This window comes from Nycticebus coucang, chromosome 14 (genome assembly GCF_027406575.1).
Source record: "Nycticebus coucang isolate mNycCou1 chromosome 14, mNycCou1.pri, whole genome shotgun sequence".
NCBI lineage: Eukaryota > Metazoa > Chordata > Mammalia > Primates > Lorisidae > Nycticebus > Nycticebus coucang.
In genome coordinates this window covers 68,245,513-68,266,357 of record NC_069793.1, presented here as the reverse complement: position 1 = coordinate 68,266,357, position 20,845 = coordinate 68,245,513, and the positions used below count along the sequence as shown (strand labels likewise).

The 20,845-nt window shown below is 49.5% G+C and overlaps 1 protein-coding gene across 4 annotated transcripts in view; it reads right to left on the bottom strand.

Moving 5' to 3' along the window:
• Positions 1-20,845, bottom strand: part of SLCO2B1 (solute carrier organic anion transporter family member 2B1) — a 56,800-nt gene that overhangs the window by 22,774 nt on the left and 13,181 nt on the right. For all 4 annotated transcript variants that reach the window (XM_053560922.1, XM_053560923.1, XM_053560921.1 and 1 more), the window contains exons 2-7: positions 17,842-17,966; positions 16,159-16,296; positions 14,357-14,519; positions 11,359-11,592; positions 11,003-11,101; positions 8,408-8,598 (exon numbers count right to left, since the gene is read on the bottom strand). In XM_053560922.1, coding sequence (XP_053416897.1) covers positions 8,408-8,598; positions 11,003-11,101; positions 11,359-11,592; positions 14,357-14,519; positions 16,159-16,296; positions 17,842-17,943 — 927 coding nt within the window. In that variant the 5' untranslated portion in view covers positions 17,944-17,966. The remainder of the gene's footprint in view (positions 1-8,407; positions 8,599-11,002; positions 11,102-11,358; positions 11,593-14,356; positions 14,520-16,158; positions 16,297-17,841; positions 17,967-20,845) is intronic.

Sequence of the window (20,845 nt, the reverse complement as noted above, 5' to 3'; positions counted from 1 at the left end):
GGCTACTAGAAAATTTGGAATTATATACATGGCTCACATGATATTTCTTTTGCATGTAGTGCTTTAAAGAGAATTAGGGACTCTCCCTGCTCCTTCCTCAGTCCCAGCCAAGCTCTAGGAAGAGTAGTATCTGGGGAAAATGCAACAGTTGTGGGAAGGGCCTGGGTAAGTGAGGGAGAGGATGTGAGGGGTGTCGCTTACCCCGGCAAGAAGGAGGAGAGGCTGGGGATAGACCTAACTTCCCCAAATACCTTACCAGGGACGGACAGACTCACCCCTTAGAGATAAGCCGAGTCTTTTGAGTTTTCTGCCTGGGTTCCTTGTCCTCATGTAAATGGCAAAAACAACCACAGTAAAAAAGAAAAAACTCACAATGTCATCTGCTCCATGTGGTCTCCACTGCACTTTCACATCCACCATGTCATTTCATTCCCACCACAGTCTATCTGGTGCAGGGATTGATATTGGATCTATTTTACAGAAGAGAAAACTGAGGCCCAAAAGAACAGGTGTTACTCAGAGAGTAATTGGCAAAGCAGGCTCTCAAACCCAGGTCCTCTGGTCATCTTGTCTCACTCTGTCACCTGCTGTGTAAAAGGATATGGGATTTGGTGACAGGAGGGGAGGGACATACTTTCAGGGCCTGGGTGGTCAGAGAAGGCATTCAGGGAGAAGTGAGCTGTGAGATTTGGATAGACAGAAAGGGAGAAGTGATTTTTTTTTCTTTTTTTTTTTTTTTTAATGAGACAGGTTCTCCCTCTGTTGCTCAAGGCTAGAGTGCAGTGTAGCTAGGACTATAGGCTTACATCACTATGCCCAGCTAATTTTTTTAATTTTTTGTAGATAGGGTCTTGTTATGTTGCCCAGGCTGGTCTTGAACTCCTGACCTTAAGCAATCCTCCAGACTTGGCCTCCCAAAGTGCTAGAATTACAGGTATGAGCCATTCCACCAAGCCTGGAGAGGAGATTGGAAGCACAGCACATGTATGAACAAAAGCACAGTGGTGAGAACTAGTGTGTAAGATGCAGGGGGGATAAGAGACGGACAGAGCCAAACCAGGCTCAGAGATTTGAGCTTTATCTTGTGGGTATCAGGAGCCCTAATTGTCCTGAGCTCCTGTCCCCTGTGTTCTCCAAGGATTTCTGCCACTCATCACTAATCTGGGTTAAGGACTGCTGACTAATAGCAAGTTCCCAAAACAGGAAGATTGTCCTCTGTTGAGGGGAGAGCTTAGTGTCCAACTCATCTAGGCTGCGGTTTACCCAGGTCAGCAGGCCTGGGTTGAAGGGGCCAATGGAACTTCCTCTCTTGGGGCTCTGTGCTGACTGCTGCAAACCTATAGGACAGCAGTTCTCACTCTGTGGGTCGCAACCCACAGGAACTGTATTAAAGGACTGTGGCATTAGGAAGGTTAAGAACCACTGCTATAGGACATGGCATGATGTGTGTGGCTCAGCCCAGGGAAGGCCCTACTCTCTGCTACCCAGAAGCTATCCTCGGAGGGATCTGAGTTAGTAGAAGGCTCTGTCCTGGCACTGCATGCCCAGTCCCATGGAATGAGTGCAAACTCTGGCAGGTAATATGGAACTCTCCATACACCCTCAGTTTCCATCACATACCTTCAAGTGAAGCAGCCACGGGGATGGGAGTAACAGCTAAAATTTCTACCCACTTCCCCGCACGAGAGATAGTGATTTTTAGCAGAGTGGAGATCTGAACTTCTAAATGAAACATGCTGAGGAATGAAATAAGCTTCTGGCTTTCTTTGAATGAGACTCATGTAACTGCCTCTTTTCCCTTTGGCTACCTGAAATCTCAAAACCAAATAAATGAGCACTTGGGAGGTCGAGGCAGGTGGATTGCCTGAGCTCACAGGTTCAAGACCAGCCTGAGCCAGAGCAAGACCTCATCTCTAAAAATAGCCGGTGTTGTAGTGGCCCCCTATAGTCCTAGCTACTTGGGAGGATGAGGCAAGAGAATCGCTTAAGTCAAGGAGTTTGAGGTTGCTGTGAGCTATGATGCCATGGCACTCTACCAAGGGCGACAAGTGAGACTCTGTCTCAAAAACAAAACCAAAAAACCCCAAATAAATGGCTCAGCTATATCAACCGAATTAATCTTCATGGCCACGCATCTACATATTTCACTCTCAGCTCTGTTCATTGTTTGCTCTTACTTGTAGTTTTCTTGCTCCTTAGTCCCAGTTGGTGTTTGATTCATTGATTCAGTACAAGTCCTAGAATGAGTTTTCCTGGCTTTGAATCCCAGCTCTCCCATTTACTAGCCATGTGACTCAAGTCCCTTAGGTATAAAATGAAGGTAATAAACGTACCTACTTTCACATGAGGATGAAATGAGATAGCACACACAAAGGTCTTAGAACCCTGAATGGTGCAAAGTAATAAATGCCCGTCTAATTGCTACTACTTTACTAGTCCTGGACCTGGGTTTGGTGTGCACTGTCTTAAACCTATAAAAAAAGCATAGAAGAACCACAGTGAGTTATCACCTGTTATCATGGCTGTTATTAAAAAGGTGAAAGATAAGTGTTGGTAAGGATATGGAGAAAAGGGAAGCCTTACATACTGTTGTTTGGGGTGTAAATTAGTACAGCCACTATGGAGAACAGTATGGTGGGATACATATGCTCAAGTCACATTTGACTTCCGGAATCACAAGAGATACAAGATAATAAACATTATCAGTATATATTATTACCATTTTAATACAGGTCTTTTCTTTCTTAAAAGGTGTATACATATTTTTGGCACCTCTGTATATGAAAAGGAAAGGAAAGCAGTACGTCGAGAGATACTTGCACGTCCATGTTCACTGCAGCACCATTTACAATAGTCAAGCTATGGAATCAACCTGAGTATTCATCAATGGAAGAACAGATAAAGAAAATGTGGTAGGACTCAGTGCCCATAGCACAGCAGTTACGGTGCCAGCCACATACACCAAGGCTGGCGGGTTCAAACCCAGGCCAGACCAGCTAAATAACAGTGACAACTGCAAGAAAAAATAGCTGGGCATTGTGGCGGGCACCTGGAGTCTCAGCTACTTGGGAGGCTAAGGCAGGAGAATTACTTAAGCCCAAGAGTTTGAAGTTGCTGTGAGCTGTGACGCCATAGCACTCTACCAAGGGTGACATAGTAAGACTCTGCCTCAAAAAAAGAAAGAAAGAAAATGTGATAGGTATACACAATGGAATAGCACTCAACCTGCTTTTCTTTTTTTGTAGAGACAGAGTGTCACTCTATGGCCCTCAGCAGAGTGCTGTGCGTCACACTGCTCACAGCAACCTCCTCCTCCTGGGCTTAGGCGATTCTCCTGCCTCAGCCTCCTGAGTAGCTGGGACTACAGGCGCCCGCCACAACGCCCAGCTATTTTTTTGTTGCAGTTCCACCGGGGCTGGGTTTGAACCTGCCACCCTTGGTATATGGGGCCGGCACCCTACTCACTGAGCCACAGCCACCAGCCGCCACCCTCAACCTGTTTTTTTTTTTTAAAGGAAATCTTGTCATTTACAACAATATGAACGAACCTGGAGGACCTTATGCTAAATGAAGTAAGTCAGGCACAGAAAGATAAATACTGTATGATCTCTTCTATACGTATAATCTTAAAAATTGCCAGAGGTTGGGTAGGGAAGGGACTGGGGTGATGTTGATCAAAGGATACAAAATCTCCAGTAGACAGGAAGAATAAGTTCAAGTGATTTATAGCACATAGAATGACTACAGTTACTAACAATATATTGTATACCTGAAAATCACTAAGAGAGTAGACAATAAGTGTGCTCACTACAAAAATGATAGGTATACGAGGTAATGCATGTGTTAGATAGCTTGATTTAGGCATTCCACAGGTATGTCAAAACACCATGTTGTATGCCATAAATATATAGAGTTTTACTTGTCAATTAAAAATTTTGAAAAAATAAATTTAGAAAAACATATAAGGAAGATACTAGAAAAAAAAGGCAATTTGTTTCCATTCAGATCTGGCTGGATCTGGGAAAGATGATAAGAATAAGCACTCCTGTTTCCTGAGCCTGCGTGTCTGGCATTGAATCACTCACCTCACCACTTTGCCTCATTTCATTCTTATAAAAACCCCAGGATGTAGATGTTCGGTTATATCCATTTTGTAGATTTCAGAATTAGTAAGTAGCAGAGCCAGGCCAGTATGGTGCAGACGGCACATGTCTAACCCCCACCATAGCTGGCCCTATCCCCGCCACTGCAGGATGCCTCAGACACCAAGGAAACGCGAGTGGGATCTCATGGGCCAGATCAGCTATCTTTCATCTCTCTCTTTAGCCTCAGTCTGTTCCTCTGTCAAATGGGGATATTGAACTAGATTAGCTGATTTTCAGCAACAGAACATTTTTCCCGACTGAAATCTCATTCTAAACACTGGCATAAAAATGCATAAAAGCAGAACTATTACTCTGATGAAAGTGAGTGTGTGTGTTTGTCTGTGTTTACAGGGGTGAAAGGCCCTGAGCCCTTGGGGTTCTTGAAAACCACTCAAGCAGATCACCCCAAAGTGGCCTCCAGCCCTAATGTCTGAGGAAGCTCTGTCTATTGAGGGAGGAGGCTCTCCTCAGCACTTTGGGTCCAGATCCTGGCTTTATACAGACAAATGTAGGGACCATAGGTGCTGGACAAGTTCTAGGCATGTCCTTGACTCTCTGTGGACCTCCATCCCTCCATCTGTGAGATGGAGTGAGGGTTGAACTGTGTAATCTCTCAAGCCCTTTAACTGTAGAGAATGGAGCTCAGAAGCCCTGGACTGCCAGGGATGGGGAAGGACGTAGGAGGGTTCCCCAGCTAGAAGAAAGGGGTCTAGAGGTGGTGCCTGCAAGGAAGGAACACAAGGGACAGAAAAATACCTGCACTACCTCAGAATTCACAGAGATTCAGTGGGAACACAAGTCCCAGGGAATGGGGCCCTTCTAGTTGGGCAAATCCCGATAAAGCAGCCCTAAGCCCTGGTGTTGAAAGACCATTGCCACCTCCCACTCTTGTCCCCACCCCTGACCATTCTCCCGAAGAAGTGCATGGAGGCTAATGACTGATAGGCAGCAGACTTCACAGGCTTACAGACTCTTAGCCAAAATGTAGTCATACAGAAATGTGAATCTGGGGAGTCTCAGGCCATCCGGGAAGAGAATCTTAGAATAATAGAGCACAGTCCTTAGGAATCTCTATTAGGAACACAGAACTTTAAGACCATATAATTTTAGAATCTCAAACTCTCAGAGACATCTCAGAAATGAAAGACACATATGAAGCAAGGGAAAGTAACAGAGTCAGGTGCTCCGAGGCTGGGCAGGGGCAGGGATCTGGATGGAAGAGGCCTCTCTGCCAGGAAGTAGCTGGCTGGGACCCTCCCAGGCCCTGACTCAGCCCCAAGGAGTGGTTCTCACAAAACCCAGTGGACATGGGGAACACAAGAAGGTTGCTGGCTACATGGGGACACCACTGCCCCAGTAACAAAGGATCTATCAGGGAGCCCCAGGAGGCCACCTTTACTCTGCAGGCCCTGCAGAGCCGTCCGCCAGGCGTCCTAGGGTCTGACAAGACCATACAGATAGGCCAATTATAGATGGGGAGACTAAGGCCCAGCGAGAGGCTGGGCAGTCCTGTCCTGGATCACTCGTAGGAGGGTGTCTGGGTGGTTATCTGAGCTCTAAGAGATGCAGGGACAGAGCCCAGTGTGACACCCCCCCCCATTGTCTTCTCTGTAGGGACCGTTAATTGTCCCTGTCCCTCAGAGGAGAACCCCATAGTCGCGGGAGAAACCACGACTATGTTACCAGTTATCCCTTTGCACCTGGCCTTCCTTCACTATCCCAGAGCTCCTTGGGACAGGAACTGTGGGATGCACCTCTCTGTCCTTCTATAACAATGCTCATGTACTGCTCCAGTGATAGGGAGCCATTTAGAAGTGACAGCACGAACCTGTCAGGGCTGACAGACCTTGTCCAATCTGCTTCCCATTGTACAGATAAGGAGACTGAGGCCAGAGACCTGTTCTGGGTCATGTAATTCTTATACACTGCCATCTCCTGAATATTTTTTAAACCTGCATTTACTTCTAGAAGGGTATTTAGGAAACCCCTGAGCCTTGAGACTGGGAGGGGATGCCTAGAGAGACTTCAGAAATAGCCCCCTCCCTTCATTTTCTCCCCTTCCCACCCCACCTTTCCTATAGAAGATACACATCCTCTATCCAGGTATCTGGATTTCTGGCAGCAGATTCTGCCTCACTGAGCCTTTCCTCCTGGCCCATCCCCCTGCCTGTCAGTGGCTCTAACTGGCCAGACCAGCCAGGTTACCGTAAGCAGACCCAGTTAAGGCAGCCTCAAGGAGGCAGAGGAACAATTCCTCCCACATCAATATTTATTGCCTGAGAGCTGCTGGAAGCAGATCATCATGTTCTCAGCCCTCAGTTCTTTAAAAAGAACCTCTCACCCCCTCCCCTCCCATTTCCCATCCCCAGTGTGCTGACAGAATGAATCCAGACAGTCAGACAGGTTCACAGTCAGGGAGCCAGGGTTTCAAGGCATTACTGAGACACAGCTCTTACAATCTGAATCTCTGAATTCTAGCAGCTTTGACTCAAGGAATCATGCATTCTCAGAACCTGAGGTGCCTAGACTATTGCTCCAGGAATCTCAGCTCAGCATTTTATACAGCAACTTGGAATAGAGCAGTGATTTGCTGCTAAAAGCCACTCAGCAGCCACGTAACTGACCTCAGCTCAGTCTTCCGCTCGCAACCTTTGCTTCTTCCGCCCGTTCCACCCCATCACCCACATGGTGCTGTACTGTGCCTGCACTCAGGACCCAGCTACCAGCAGGCCAGGCTCTCTTCTTCCTCTATGCTGACTCTCAATTCCCAGAACTCTTCGTCAAGTTCCAGGAATTGCATCTCAACCAAATTTCGACCTGAGTAGGCAGAACCAGGAAGGACTATCCGTGGTTCCAAACTGTCTTCCTCCCTGAAGCTGGTTTCAGCAGCCAGCACCTGCTTTTCTTGCCTCTGAGCCAGCTGCACCCAATCCCAGCAGCCCATCACTGCCTCTAGGACATCCTTTAGCAGAGCGGCACCTAACTCTGAGCAGGCCCATGCTCCTGTGGGACTGGGACTCCTGTGCACCCCCAACCCCTCACCACCAGTGCACTGCTTCCTGCCTGGACCGTTGTCAGAGCCACCTTATCAGGCTCCCTAACCTCAGCCTGTCTCTCACATTATAGCAACATGTTCAAATATTTCAACCTGCTGCAGTAAAGAGAAATTTTCTTGGTATGAAATAGTCAACAGGATTTTTATAAATTGTCTTTTTGAAAGGAGAATTACTTAGCAACAAGTAATTTATGATTGTGATTTCTTAACAACCACCTCCTATACTTGGGGAAAAAGGAAATCTAATGCACAAATTTTCAGAATGTAACGAAATGCGTATGAGTATTAAAGAAAAATTAATGGAGTTTCTATTAGTGACATACAATTAAACTTAAAAGAAACTATTTCTATTTTATTATTTTCTTTTTAATTCGGAGCCAGTTTATTGTTTTTCAGGCCATAGACAACTTGAAGACCCTTGCCCTGGAATCATCAATCCTGGCCAATGCCTCACATGGTCCTGCCCCCTCCTCCCAGCTTTGTGACCTTGGGCAAATCCTCCCTACCTCTTCTGAGCTGAGCAGAGGATTAGATAACCATCTCTGGAGCATCAGACCCATTGCTATTACTTGCCATGAGTCTCTGTCTTCACCAGATATGCCCACTGTGATTCTAGTGTCCAGCCTGGAGCCTGACCTCAAGAGATATTCAGAACATGTTTGTCCCCTTCACTGTCCTTGAAAGGTTCATTTCTAAGCCAAATCATTTTGCCCAGGCTGTTTCTATTTCCACCCTCTCCTTCTCAAGCTTCTGCACACTCTTCAAAACCCAGCTCAAAACCTTTTCTTCACAGAATTATTCCCAGACCGTCCCATCCATCCTTCAAGTTCTTAGCATTCCTACAGCAAATTCAGAATTTACAAAACCTTGCAATGGCAAGCCCAGAGGCGGTCATGTGGTAGTGGGTGTGAGGGGTGTAAACTCAGACAGGCATGGGTTCTCATCCCAGCACTGCCTTTGCTGGCTTTGTGACCTTGGATAAGTCACTTCCATCTCTGGCTCCTGACCTCTTCTGCTTGGAAGGGGCAGGTATTATTGTCTTATTCCCATACAGGGCTGTGGAAGGGTGTCATGGAGCCCTGCGGGGATCAGCTTGTTAAAATGTGGAGAACAGGGCCTGAGGCATGAAGTGTAATGCTGCAAAGGAGGACAGTGGGTGGGACAGGAGCCTGGACTAGGTAGGGTAGGGGATGTGGAGGGGGCTTACCTTGTTGACAGGTGAGGCTGTAATAGCTGAGACCTTTTGACGGAAGTGAAGCTCATGCTTCTCCTTAGGCATCTCCCTGGGGAAGAAGAAGTAGGGGATGGCAGCCAGGGCCACCAAGCCAGCAGAGATGAGGAAGCCCAGCCACCAGGCACCCACCCAGCGGGGGTCCTTTCTGGTCAGGTTGATACCACCTGAAAGAGAAGACCAAGGTGACATTAGGGTCAGAGTAGGCAGTCACTTCTAAGCCACCCCTCAGGACTGGCCTCTGAAGCATGAGGCAGCCCAAGCTGGGAGCCAGGAGATCTGAGTTCTAGTCCTGGCCCTCCCAGTTGTCTTGTGTGACCCTTCCTGGGGTTGGCTTCTTCAAGTACTAAGGCAATGGACCTTGTGGTCAAGGTCATGGACTTGGGAAAGGGAAAGCTAGTTCTGAATGCCATTATTGACTTATACCCCTGGGCAGCTACTTGACCTCTTTTTGCCTCCATTTCTTCTTCTGTGAAATACAGGTAGTAATATTTCTTACATCATAAGGTTGTTGTAAAAAGACAGAAACTAGGGGCAGCGCCTGTGGCTCAAGGAGTAGGGCGCCAGCCCCATATACTGGGGGCAGCAGGTTCGAACCTGGCCCCAGCCAAAACTGCAAAAAAAAGATAGTGGGCAGTGCCTGTGGCTCAAAGGAGTAGGGCACCGGCTTCATATGCTGGAGGTGGTGGGTTCGAACCCAGCCCCTGCTAAAAACTGCAAAAAAAAAGATAGAAACTAACACTTGGAAAGCACTCAGAAGAGTATGTTCTATACAGGTGTCTCCTCCTCCTTCTTCTTACCACTGTTGTACACAGCAATTATTATTAAATTAACCATTAGGGCTACTGTTGTGGTTCTGAGACCTGCATGATGCTTAATATCCCCAGGGAGGCTTATCAAAAGTACTTGACCTTAGAATGACCATGGGGTAGGGCATAAAGGTGACCAAGGAACTGGTACCTTTAATGAGTTATCCAGGAGATTTGGATCCCCCAACAGGTTTAATTAGGACTAGATTATCCCAGGTGTACCTCCTGTCGAGTCTTCAAATCTCCCAGCAAATGTCTGCCATCAAGGCTGAGCTGGGTACATTCTCCCCCCCCGTCTCCACAGCATCTATAAACACTTCCTAAACAAGCAGATGCATGATAACGCCAACTCCTTGTGCAGAGCTGGTTCCCGGGTGCTTGATCCTGAGCTCCTCCTGGGTAGTGACCGGAATACACTGTTGGCACTCAACAATGTGTCCATAGAATGGGAAGGGGTTTGGCTTTTGCACTGATTAGACTTGATTTCCTCCTTCATTTGTCATCTCCCCTGCCCCTGTGCCAAGCTGGTGGGGTGGCTCACAGCTGCACCTCACCAACTCCTCCACTACTCAAATGCCTGTCTGTGCCTGCAGCAGGCATCATCCACCCATCCTATGAAATCCCCTGTAAAGAAAAATGACGTGGGAGGTGGCACATGGGCCCACAGAAACACTGCGTCTGCCTGTGGAGATGCCCCGCCTGCCAGGGTGATGTCAAGAGTGTCAGAAAACATGTCCCCTTCCACTGAGCTGAGGTGTCTGGGAAACCTAGAGAATCCCTGGCTCCCTAGGGGACAGAAGAGTTGCAACTAAAGCCCAGTCTTAGCACCCTCTTATAGAAGGGATGAGGGGCAGAGTTTTCCCTACTGACTGTTGCACAGAGCTGTGCAGACTTGTCCTGCTGGAGGTGTCTATGGACAAAAGCTGGAGAACAGGAAGCAGCATCTGCACATTCATCCAGCCACACCAGGGTCACCTGAGCTAGTCAGGGCCTGCTGGAAAGTCTCCAGGCAGAAAGGACTTCGGAGTGGCTGAAGGCACACCTGGAGGTTCAGCACTGCTTGGTATGACAAGCAGGCAGCTGAGAAGCTGCAGCGACATGTTCTGACGTGAATCTCCTCCTGGCCCCTCAGACCAAGCTTCAGTCCCACTCATTGGCCTACTCTAACCAGCAGCTAGGTAAGTCCTACTTGTCAGCCCACTCTAACCAACAGCTAACCACCATTTCCCAAGAGGTGCCCTTGGCAGTTTCCTAGACTCTGAGGTAGTCAGAATAAGAAGTGTTCTCAGAAGTCATCCGGAATGTCCCATCTGAGTAAGGCACAAGGTAACACATTGAGTCACTAAATCCTGTTCCAGAAGTTCTCTGCCATGTGCCATTGTCCTCTCAGCTTTACCTGAGTCTTGTTTTTCCCTAAAGACAGGAGCTCCCTACGGGCTAAGAGAGTATGTTCTTCTGTCACCCCACAGCATGTGGAAGGTGGGACAGGGTGATGACTCCTAATAATAGCAGTAACAGCAATCACAACTCCTCATCTGAGGGCACTCTATAGTTTATCTCTACCATATCACTGACACCGACTATAGCTTTGGGAGATAGGCAGGACAGAGGTTATCTCAAAGATAAGAGAGCTGAGGCTCAGGGAGGTTAAGGGGCATGTCCAAGGTCAGTGGTGCTACTAGAATTTGAGCTTTGGTGCCCTGGATCTGTGTCTCTATGAGACCAGCAGTTAGCTAGTGTCTGTGTGTCCCGGGGGACTCACCTTCTGGCATCCGGTCAATGTCCACATAAAGGCGTAACATGAGGCCACCCAGCCCATAGGCCATGCCTGGCCCCATCGTGGTCACTGCAAACAGGATGCCTGTAACACAAAGCCTAGGTCAGGCCCCTCCGGCCCTGTCTTCCCTTAGCAGATCAATGCCTGCCTGGTCTTAGATGAGAACAACACTGCTTCCCCCCAGTCTGGGCTGGAGAACTGTCCAGGGCTTCTCCAGACCTCTACCGGCCAGGTAGGGCAGAGGTCAGGGACTCCCATGCTCATCCCCCACCCTGGGCCTCTTTTCCTCCTACATGAGCCTGGCCTGATCCTCAGAGGTCAAGGGGTGCACAAGCCCTTACCGAGGTAGAGGGGCGAGTTTCTGTTGTGGGCAAAGTCATCGATGTAGGAGATGCCGAAGGGCTGAATGGGCACAGTGCCCACGCCAAGCAGGGTCTGCGCCATGAACATTATTCCCACCACAGTCATGTGCCGGACCTCTGTGTAGCTCGAACAGCTGCTGTTGGAGGGGGCTAGTGTTGGGGCCGAGGTTGTGGGAAGGCACAGGGAACCTTCGAAGTCCTCTGGCGTATCCTCTGAGAGATGATGATGAAAAACAAGAGGACAGTAGCTAAGATTTAAATAGCACCTACTGGATGGAAGGTACTATTCTAAGTGCTGTGTACATAAATCATTTCATTCCCACAATAAACCTCACGGAAATGTGCTCTCAATACCCCCATTTCACAGGTGAGGAAACTGGTGCTCGGACTGCAACGCAAGGGATTGGAGCCAGTATTGGAACCCGGATGGTTGGGCTTCAGAGTCCATGCTCTTAAACGGCCCTATGCTACCTTTCAGGCCAGAGACATTTAAAAACACCATGGCAACTTGGGTGGGGTGAGGCAGTCAATGGAGGTAGAGTTTGAACTGGATCCAGAAGAACAAATGTGATTTCCTAGAGAGGGAGGAGAGGGGTGTTCCAGGGAGAGGTCACAGTATGGGCAAAACCCAGGGCTTTGAAAGGGCACCGTGTTGGTAGGATGAGAAGCTCAGAATACCTAGATCACAAAGTGTGAGGGCAAGGCCAGCGCTAAAGGCAGGGTCTGGCAGGGGTGGGAAGGGTCTGGTGGCTGGGGCTGGATCTGGTGGAGGGCTATGGAGCCCTCCCTCACTTTAGGGAGGGTTCAGTGTCAGCTTGGGACACAGATAGAGTGCAGAAAATAATTTCTTAAATTAGTATCAGACATTTGTTCCCTGAGGCTCACCAATATTTGGTGAGCAAACTTGAGGAGACCCACGCACTATTATTAGCCCTAACATGTGTGTAGAAGTGGCCTTTCTCTGTGGCCCTCCATTTACAGAGTAGGGACTCTGAGCTGTGTCAGCCCAGCCCACAGTGCCGCTCCACCAGGAGCCTTGTGAACCAAGGTCAGGAACCCAGACTTAGTCCTTCAAGTGAGGCGGCCTGGGCCTTGGCTTCTTAATTTCTCAAATGAATCTTCTAGAACAACATTCTCCAGAGATAAGGAATTCAGAGGCAGAATAATTCAGTAGATAAGAGCAGGGACTCCAGGGCAGGGCTGTAGGAGGGTGCCTTAGTTCTACTGGTGGTGGGCCTGGGCGCTCTTCCCCTCTCTGAGACTCAGGAGTTGTTAACTTTACCAGTGGTGAGTGGCGAGCGCGGCCTGCCCTTTGCCTACTAGATGTTACATACAATGACTATTAGAGATCGTGTCTGCCTTTTTCACCCCACTGTCCCCAGGGCCTCTCAGAGGGCCTGGCACAGAATAGGCCTTAAATATTAGATGCAGAATGAATGAATAAAAAAGTCTGGAGTGCTAGAGCAGACTGAGGGCTTGGAGACCCATTCTTTGGGCCAGTGTGAAGACTGAGGCTCAGACAGCCCAAGGACTTGGGTCTCAGGGAGCCTATGGCAGAGGATGTTGCATGCAATGAGGATGAAGAAGAACATGTGTGATCCTGCCTAAAATTCTGGGCAAGGAAATGTGGGGCAGTAGTCCTTTTGGTCTTGCAAGTGGTCCTCTTGACAAGTCTCCACCTAGGCCTAGACAACCACTCTGCATTCTTCACGCATGCTCTGCGCTCCCCTTCCCTACCTCTGCAGCCCACCCCACCCCCTCCGCACTGCCTTCCTTCTCTCTGAGCTGCCTCTGATTTGCCATCTCCTCTAGCTCCTTCCAGTGTCCTTCCTCTCCTCGGGGCTCTGATGGCTCCCTCTGCCACCTCCTCAGGGACTGGGCTCTCTATCTCGTAACAAAGTAGCCCGTGCTCATGCCAGTCCCACACTCTACTGAGTCATGTCTGCTTCATCCTTCCATCCCCTGGTCCTGGCACATAGGGAGCTCCAGAGGCATGAGCTGGTGGGAGGGGGAGGGAGGAAGGATGCTCTCTGACAGCTCATCTCCTGGGAAGTCTTCCCTGATGCCAGTCTAGGGTGGTGTGGGCACAGGGCCCACCTCTGTGCTTCCCTCACACAATTGACACACTGGGAGTTTTGTTTGTCTTTGTGTCCTCTCCCAGATTGGGAGCTCCCTGAAGGCAAGGACTGAGTCTCCCTCAGAGCGTCCGGCACAAAATAGGCAGCATTAAGGGTTTGCTGGGTGGACCATTGCCTAGATGGATAGATAAATGGGAAAGTGAATGCATGGATGGAGGGGTGAATGGATGAATGGGTGGATAGGTGGGTGGGTGGATAGATGAATGAATGAATAGGTAAAGGGAGGAGTAGATGGGTGGATGGATGGGTGATGTAGGAGAGGGAAGAAAGAAATGAAGTGAATGCTCAGGTTGCCTGGGTCATACTCTAAGGGACAGGCATCCATATGTCAAGTAAGCCCTCAACAAAATCCCACTGGGCTGAATATAGTTTCACTATTCTTGTTTAAAATTCTTCCATTTTTTTTATTTGTTCATTCACTCCTACATTCTTTCTTTCATCCATGTCTTGGCATTTTGTGAGAATGAAATGCATGAATACACAATGATGTGCTCAGAGCAGTGTCTGGCGCACAGTAAATACTATATGATACTGTTTTTATCATTCTGCATTCATTTCCTAAGGAACTAACTACTACATGCCAGACCCTAAATAGGATGTGTTATAAATATACTCCCACCTCAAAAAACAAAACAAAACAATGACATACAAGCAGGTCCTCATCAAGAGAAGCCCTATCCTGGATCCTACCCTACTCCCCAAGTTCATCAGAGAGAACCAGAAGGGGCTCTGGGATGCTGGGGCTCATCCCGCCTGATGAGGTCTATGGATGGCCCAGTGCACAGTGCCCCAGGGCAGCTTCTCACAGTCCTCTCTTGCCTGCTACCTCCCGCTCTTACCAGGGCTGGCGTGGTCATAGCGGTATGGCTCCGAGATGAAGTGGGGCAGAGTCATGAGCAGGCCTGCCAGGGCCACAAGGACAGCCCCACAGCCGATCAGTCGGGGCCGGTGTACCCGGCTGCCAAAGTAGCTCACAAACACAATCAAAGCCGTGTTCCCCACCTGTACAGGGACAAGGAAACTCATTAAAGTAGAGCAGAACCCAGAGCTGGGGACTGTACTATCTTTGTCTCCATTGCTAACCTCAGTGTTACCATCTGTAGAATGGACTGAATAAGAAACATCTGAGTCCCTCTTATAAATAGATTCTGGTTCCTCCTAGGGAGGGCTCCACTGCCCCAGTACGGGAGAGAAATGAGGGCAGAATGGAAAAAGCTAGAAGTTCAATTTCACATTGGAACACAGGTTGCACCCTGTGTTAGAACATGGAAGAGGGTGGGCAGTCAAGGAAAGGCATTTTGAGTTTCAGGCACATCACGAATGAGAGAAATAAATTTTAAAAACTCTGAAGTCAGAGGATCAAGGGTTAGAATGTTGAGCCTTAGGATCACAATCCTAGGATATGGGTGCTGGAGGGGGCTTGAGAGCTTGCACGGCAGGGGCACAATCTGGGGGTGCATCTGCTCTGTGGCTTCCTGGCTGGGGACTCAGGTGAGCCTCAGGCTCCTCCCTGGGGGAGGAGAGCAATGTCAGCAGAGGGGTCGGATGGGGACTGACCCTGGGAAAGATAAGCATGCCCCATTTGTCAAATGGAACAGGCGGCCTAAAGACCCAGAGTGATGTTCCTGGGGTCCCAGAGCAAGGTAAGGACTTCCCTTCCCACCTCTGAGGCCTGAAGGCAAGTGCTGAGAAGCACCCGGGCAAGCCTTGGGTTGGGAGGAATATGACACACTACCCAGGGAGAGAGAATTTCACAAAAATCTGCCCAGGGCTGGGGAAAAAGACAGCTTCCTGTTCTGCTGGGTAAGAACATCTGGGGCACAGCTGGACTCTGATCTCCAAATCCACCCAAAGCAGCTCATCTACTTCTCTGCTTGGATGTGGGCCCTGCAGGCCTGCAGATTCCTGGGCAATTCTGAGGACAGACACTTCATGGTGTCCCTCCCTCCCCCAACCCCAAGGTTGGCAGGAGCTGTCCTTGAAGTAACTTAAGTCTCCTCACTACAGTTTTTTTGTTTGTTTGTTTTGAGACAGAGTCTCATTCTGTTACCCCAGGCTAGAGTGCTGTTCTGTCACAGCTCACAGCAACCTCAAACCCCTGGGTTCAGGTGATCCTCCTACCTCAGCTTCCTGAGTAGGTGCCCACCACAAAGCCTGCTTAACTTTTCTATTTTTAGTAGCGATGGGGTCTCACTCTTGCTCAGGCTGCTCGAACTCCTGAGCTTAAGGGGTCCTCCTACCTCAGCCTATCAGAGTGCTAGGATTACAGGCGTGAGCCACTGTGCTCAGCCGACTACTATTAAAGTGACTTTCTTTGATTCCTTTCTAGACAAGGCGATAGCTGCGTACCTGTAAAGGCAAAGGAAGCAAAGGGAGAGGGGGTGGTTGTGGGGACCCTGGGTAGCACTGAGACATGCCACATCCCAAGTAGAGTGCTTCCAAGGGGAGGATCGTCAGGTCTTAGAAGACAGTTGCAAATGTTCCAAGGTTTGGGGGTTTGGGGTTAGGGGGTGTGATAGGAGTTGCCCAAGGACACCAGGAAGAGAAGGGTTTATGGCAGTAAAGTGAGGGGTGGTTGGCAGGAGGTGGGGGTGCAAGTCGTCCCCAGTGTCCACCTCTGTCCCTGGGCCAGGGCCAGTACCTCGTTGAAGGCAGCCAATAGCCCCGAAGTCTGGCTGGAGAGGCCGAAGCGCTTCTCCACCGTGGAGATGGAGCTCTTGAGGTAGCCAGAGATCATGAGCTGCGCCAGCTGCAGCAGACCGTGGCACAGGACGAAGAGCTGTTGGGGAGACGCAATGGGCAGAGGTGCAGGGGGACAGCGGGGGGACAGGGAGGGGAAGGTGGGGAAAGAGAGGGAGACCGAGGTGACAAGAGGAGCAAGGGATAGCAGTGGAGGAAACAGAGCCAGAGGAGACCCACACAGGAGAGACAGGGAGGCGGAGTGACGAACAAGAGAAGAGAGAGCGTTCAAAGAAGACAGAGGGACAGGGAGAGAGGCAGAGAGAGAAACAGAAACAGAAAGGCAGACAGGGAGAGAGAAGAGAGTCTGTTATTGGAGAAGCCAGCCCATGGCTTCTCACACAGCTCTCCCCGGGACCTGGGGGGCTACCAGAGAGTCCCACGACTGAGAGGAGGTCTTCACAGGGCCAGGAGTGGTAGGAGCCCTCTCGGGCCCTCAGAACTCCCCCTGGGATGGACTGGCCCTTCTTCACTGTTCCACCACACTACACACTGGGTCCCCAAGCTGCCCACCCCCACCTGCCCCAAACACCCCAGCCTGCCTGTAGTCTTCCTCCTACAAAAACTGTCAGAAGGAAAAATATGCTTGAAGAATTTTCCTGAGAAGGAAAATTTGCTTTAAGAATTAAAAAACAGTATTTATGCCAGAGCTTAAATACACTCTGTTTCTCTGAGTCTTGGTTTCCTTATCTGTACAATGAGGACAATGGTGGTGCCTCCCAGGATTGTTTCAAGAACTAAGTAGGAAGCGGAAGCAGAGTGCGGTGGCTCACACCTGTAATCCCAGCCCTTTGGGAGGCTGAGGCAGGTCGAATGCTTGAGCTCAGGAGTTTGAGACCAGCCTGAGCAGGAGCGAAACTTGGTCTCTACTAAAAATAGAAAAACTAGCTGGATGTCATAGCCGGCGCCTGTAGTCCCAGCTACTCGGGAGGCTGAGGCATGAGAATCACTTGAGCCCAACAGTTTGAGGTTGTTGTGAGCTATAAAACCACAGCACTCTACTTAGGGGACAGAGTGAGACTCTGTCTCAAAAAAATAAAATAAAATAAAAAAAGAACCAAGTAGGATGGTGTGTGAGGCACAGGGCCTGGTGCCCAGTAGGATGCTTACGGGACCCCCCCACTATTCAAACAGGTTCAGGGCACTTCTCTACTTTTCTAGGAAAGCCAGAAACAGGGGACTCATCCCCAGAGCAGCCCCTCTCCTCTCTGGAAGGAGGGAATATGTACTGAGCACTTTCCATGTGCCTGAAACCCAGCTGGGTGCTTTTATGGGTCATCCTTTTGATCCTCACAGCTTCCCATTCTACAGGCAAGGAAACCAAGGCTCAGAGAAGGGCTTGCTTGACATTACACAGGCCAGTATGTGGATGCTCTTCTCATGGTAACTATGGCACCCTGCAATTACAGGAAGCTGAGCTCCTTCAAAGGCAGCTCCCAGGGTCTCCTGAGCTCACTGTCAGTGGAAACCCCTGAAGTCCAATCCCAGGAGACTCCACCCCTCCAGATACCAACCCCCACATAGGGTGCCACCTCAATTCTGCCCGGCTCAGAGGCCCCTGCCCTGGCCAGTCCTGGAGAGGTACCTTGATGCTGTGGAACACACTTGGCTGCAAGTCCTGAGCTGGGCTGGCTTTTCTAGGTGTGTCTTCTGTGCCCACCATGGCCTTGGTTTCCTTGTCTGGCATCTGGGGCTTCTCACCCTCTGACCCTGAGGGAGACATCCAGGTGGTGAGAGTGGAGATGGAATCCCAGAGGATGGCCCTGACCCAGCAGCCTACACCTCAGAACCAAAGTGTTTCAGGGGAAGAGATCTTAGTGGTTGGGCAGAACCTGATAGTCAAAACACCTTTGGCCTTCCTGACTCCTAGATCGCAGTGACAGAAAGGATCTTCCAAGGAGGTGAGTGTTCCATGTGCCCCCGCTGGCCAAATCACCTGTGTCATACCTTCACTGTGCTCCAGCATAAACCTCCCTCCCAGGGAGAAGCTGCTGCCTTCCCCTCACAACAAACCTGCAAGCAGTGACCTCAGCAGTAGGGTTTAGCCGTACACAGTCTCTCAGCCCCCCTTGGGGCTACAGTCATGAGATAGCCATGGTCTTGGGGACCAAGTCTGGGCCTATATGTGTCTGGTTCAGTCTAGAATCGGGGGTCTGGGGCCAGGTGCAGGGCCAAGGCTCGGTCCATAGTCAAGGAATAGAGGCTTTTCCTAGGTGTGTTCGGAACAGATACCAACCCTCACATAGGGTGCTACCCACGTGTAATCACAGAGCTAACCAATCCCCAAATCATACCATCAAACCACATTGCTGGTCGAGCAGAAGAGACCTCAGAGCTCATCCTGTGTAACACCCCCCTGGACAAATAGAGGCACAGGGGGGTGAAGACTCTGGAGGCAGAGCTGTCTTGGCCCCTATTAGGCATGTGGGCACTCCTCTCACAGTAACCATGGTAACCTTGCCAGTATCCCACTCCCTGCAGTCAGTGGAAACTGAGCTCCTTTAGGGTCAGTTTTAGAGCTCAGAGGGTTTCCTGAGCTCACTGTCTGTGGGGACCATGGAAGTCATATCCTAGGAGACTCCACCCCTCCATTTAGATGGGAACCACCTGCCAGACCTCCCTAGCCTTCCTCCCCTCCTGGGGCGCCACTTCCTGCCGGAAGCCTTCTTCATTGTTTCACGTTCCTCTCACGGGGGCAGGAGTTTCCCCTCACTCAACAAGCTCCTTCTGGAGCCTGAAAACTGACCTAAGGAGTCCTCTGACCCAGGGGACACTCTCACTCCATCTCCAGGCCTGGAAGGCAAACTTGGGGAGGGGGCCACAGAGTCCTAAACTGCCCCGAGTAGTGCTGTGCTCCTCATAAAAGGCACCTGGAAACCTGAGGACTTTTAAAATTGAGATATAACGCACGTGCCATGCAATCTGTCCTTTTTTTGGCTAAGTGCCTGTGGCTCAAGTGGCTAAGGCACCAGGCACATACACCTGAGCTGGTGGGTTCGAATCCAGCCCGGGCCCACCAAACAATGACAGCTGCAACCAAAAAAATAGCCAGGCGTTGTGGTGGGTGCCTGTAGTCCCAGCTACTTGGGAGGCAGAGGCAAGAGAATCGCTTGAGCCCAGGAATTAGAGGTGGCTGTGAGCTGTGATGCGACAGCACTCTACCCAGGGCGAAAGCTTGAGGCTCTGTCTCAAAAAAAAAAAAAAAAAAAAACCTGTCCTTTTAAAATACACAATCCAGAGGTTTTCAGACATTCACAAAGCTATACTACCATAACCAGTATTCAAGGCTAGAACATTTTCATCCCCCCCACAAGAAGTCCGTACCATTAGGGGTCACCTCCCCTTCCTCCCTCCTCCCAGCTCCTGGCAACCACCAATCTGCTTTCTGTTTCCATAGACTCGCCCAGAGTGCATGTCTCATATAAAGGAAATCCATAATATGTGCTCTTGTTTTTTAAATTTTTTTAAAATGTGCTCATTTGTGACTGACTTCTTTCAATTAACGTCATGTTGTCAAGGTTCATTCGTGTTGTAGCATGCATTAGTACTTCATCCTTTTTTATGAATGAATAATATTCCATTGCATGAATATATCACATTTACTTTATCCATTCATCAGCTGGCAGATATTTGGGTTATTTCAGGTATTATGAACATTTAGGTACAAATTTTTATGTAGACATGTTTTCAACTCACTTGGGTATATATGTACAAATGGAATTGCTGGATCTCATGGTAATTCTACATTTAAATCTTTGAGGAACTGCCAAACTATTTTCCACAGTAGCTGCATTTACAGTCCCACCCGCAGGGTATGATCATTCCAATTCTCTGCAGCTTTGTTTTTACTTGTTATCGTCTGTCTCTTCAATTATAGCCAGCCTAGGAGGGTGAAATGGTATCTCAGCGCAGTTTTGATTTGCATTTCCCTAATGACAATGATGTCAAGCATGTTTTCATGTGCTTATTGGCCATTTGTATATTTTCTTTGGAGAAATGTCTACATAAACAGCTTAAGGAATTTGACTGAGGAGGTGGAAGTGAAGATAGCTGGGGAGGAGTCCCTTTAGGGGGACTCAGGAAACAAGGAGATATTGTAATAAAACCGCCTTTGATAGGGAAAGGAAGAGGGGTTGGCCTAGGGAAGGGGATTGGCGGGGAGAACCTGCAGGGGTCCACTTTGAAGGCAAAGAGGAAGTAAGGTGGTTCAAAGCACAGGCGCCCAGTAGCGAAGGAGGGGCCGCTTATGAGCTGCCCAGCTGCTCTGGCCTAAACTCTGGGCTACATGCTTTCCACCACTTGCTCATGAGCCCTCCCCACAGCTCCATACTGATGGTGCTTTATTATCTCTATTCTTCTGATAAGGACACCCAGGCTCAGAGGAACCAGCTCTGCTGGCTAAGTTGGTTCAGCCCAGGTGTCAAACCCACCATTCGCCCCATGCTCCTCCTGGTCTGGGTCTGATGAGGGGGAGAAGTACAATGCTCTTCACTGTCTTGGCCCATCCAAACCTAGCCAGGCCACCTTGTAGAAAGCAGCGCTGCCCCACCAAGGGGCCAGGCCAACCAGGGTTGGAGCTGAGTGGGGGA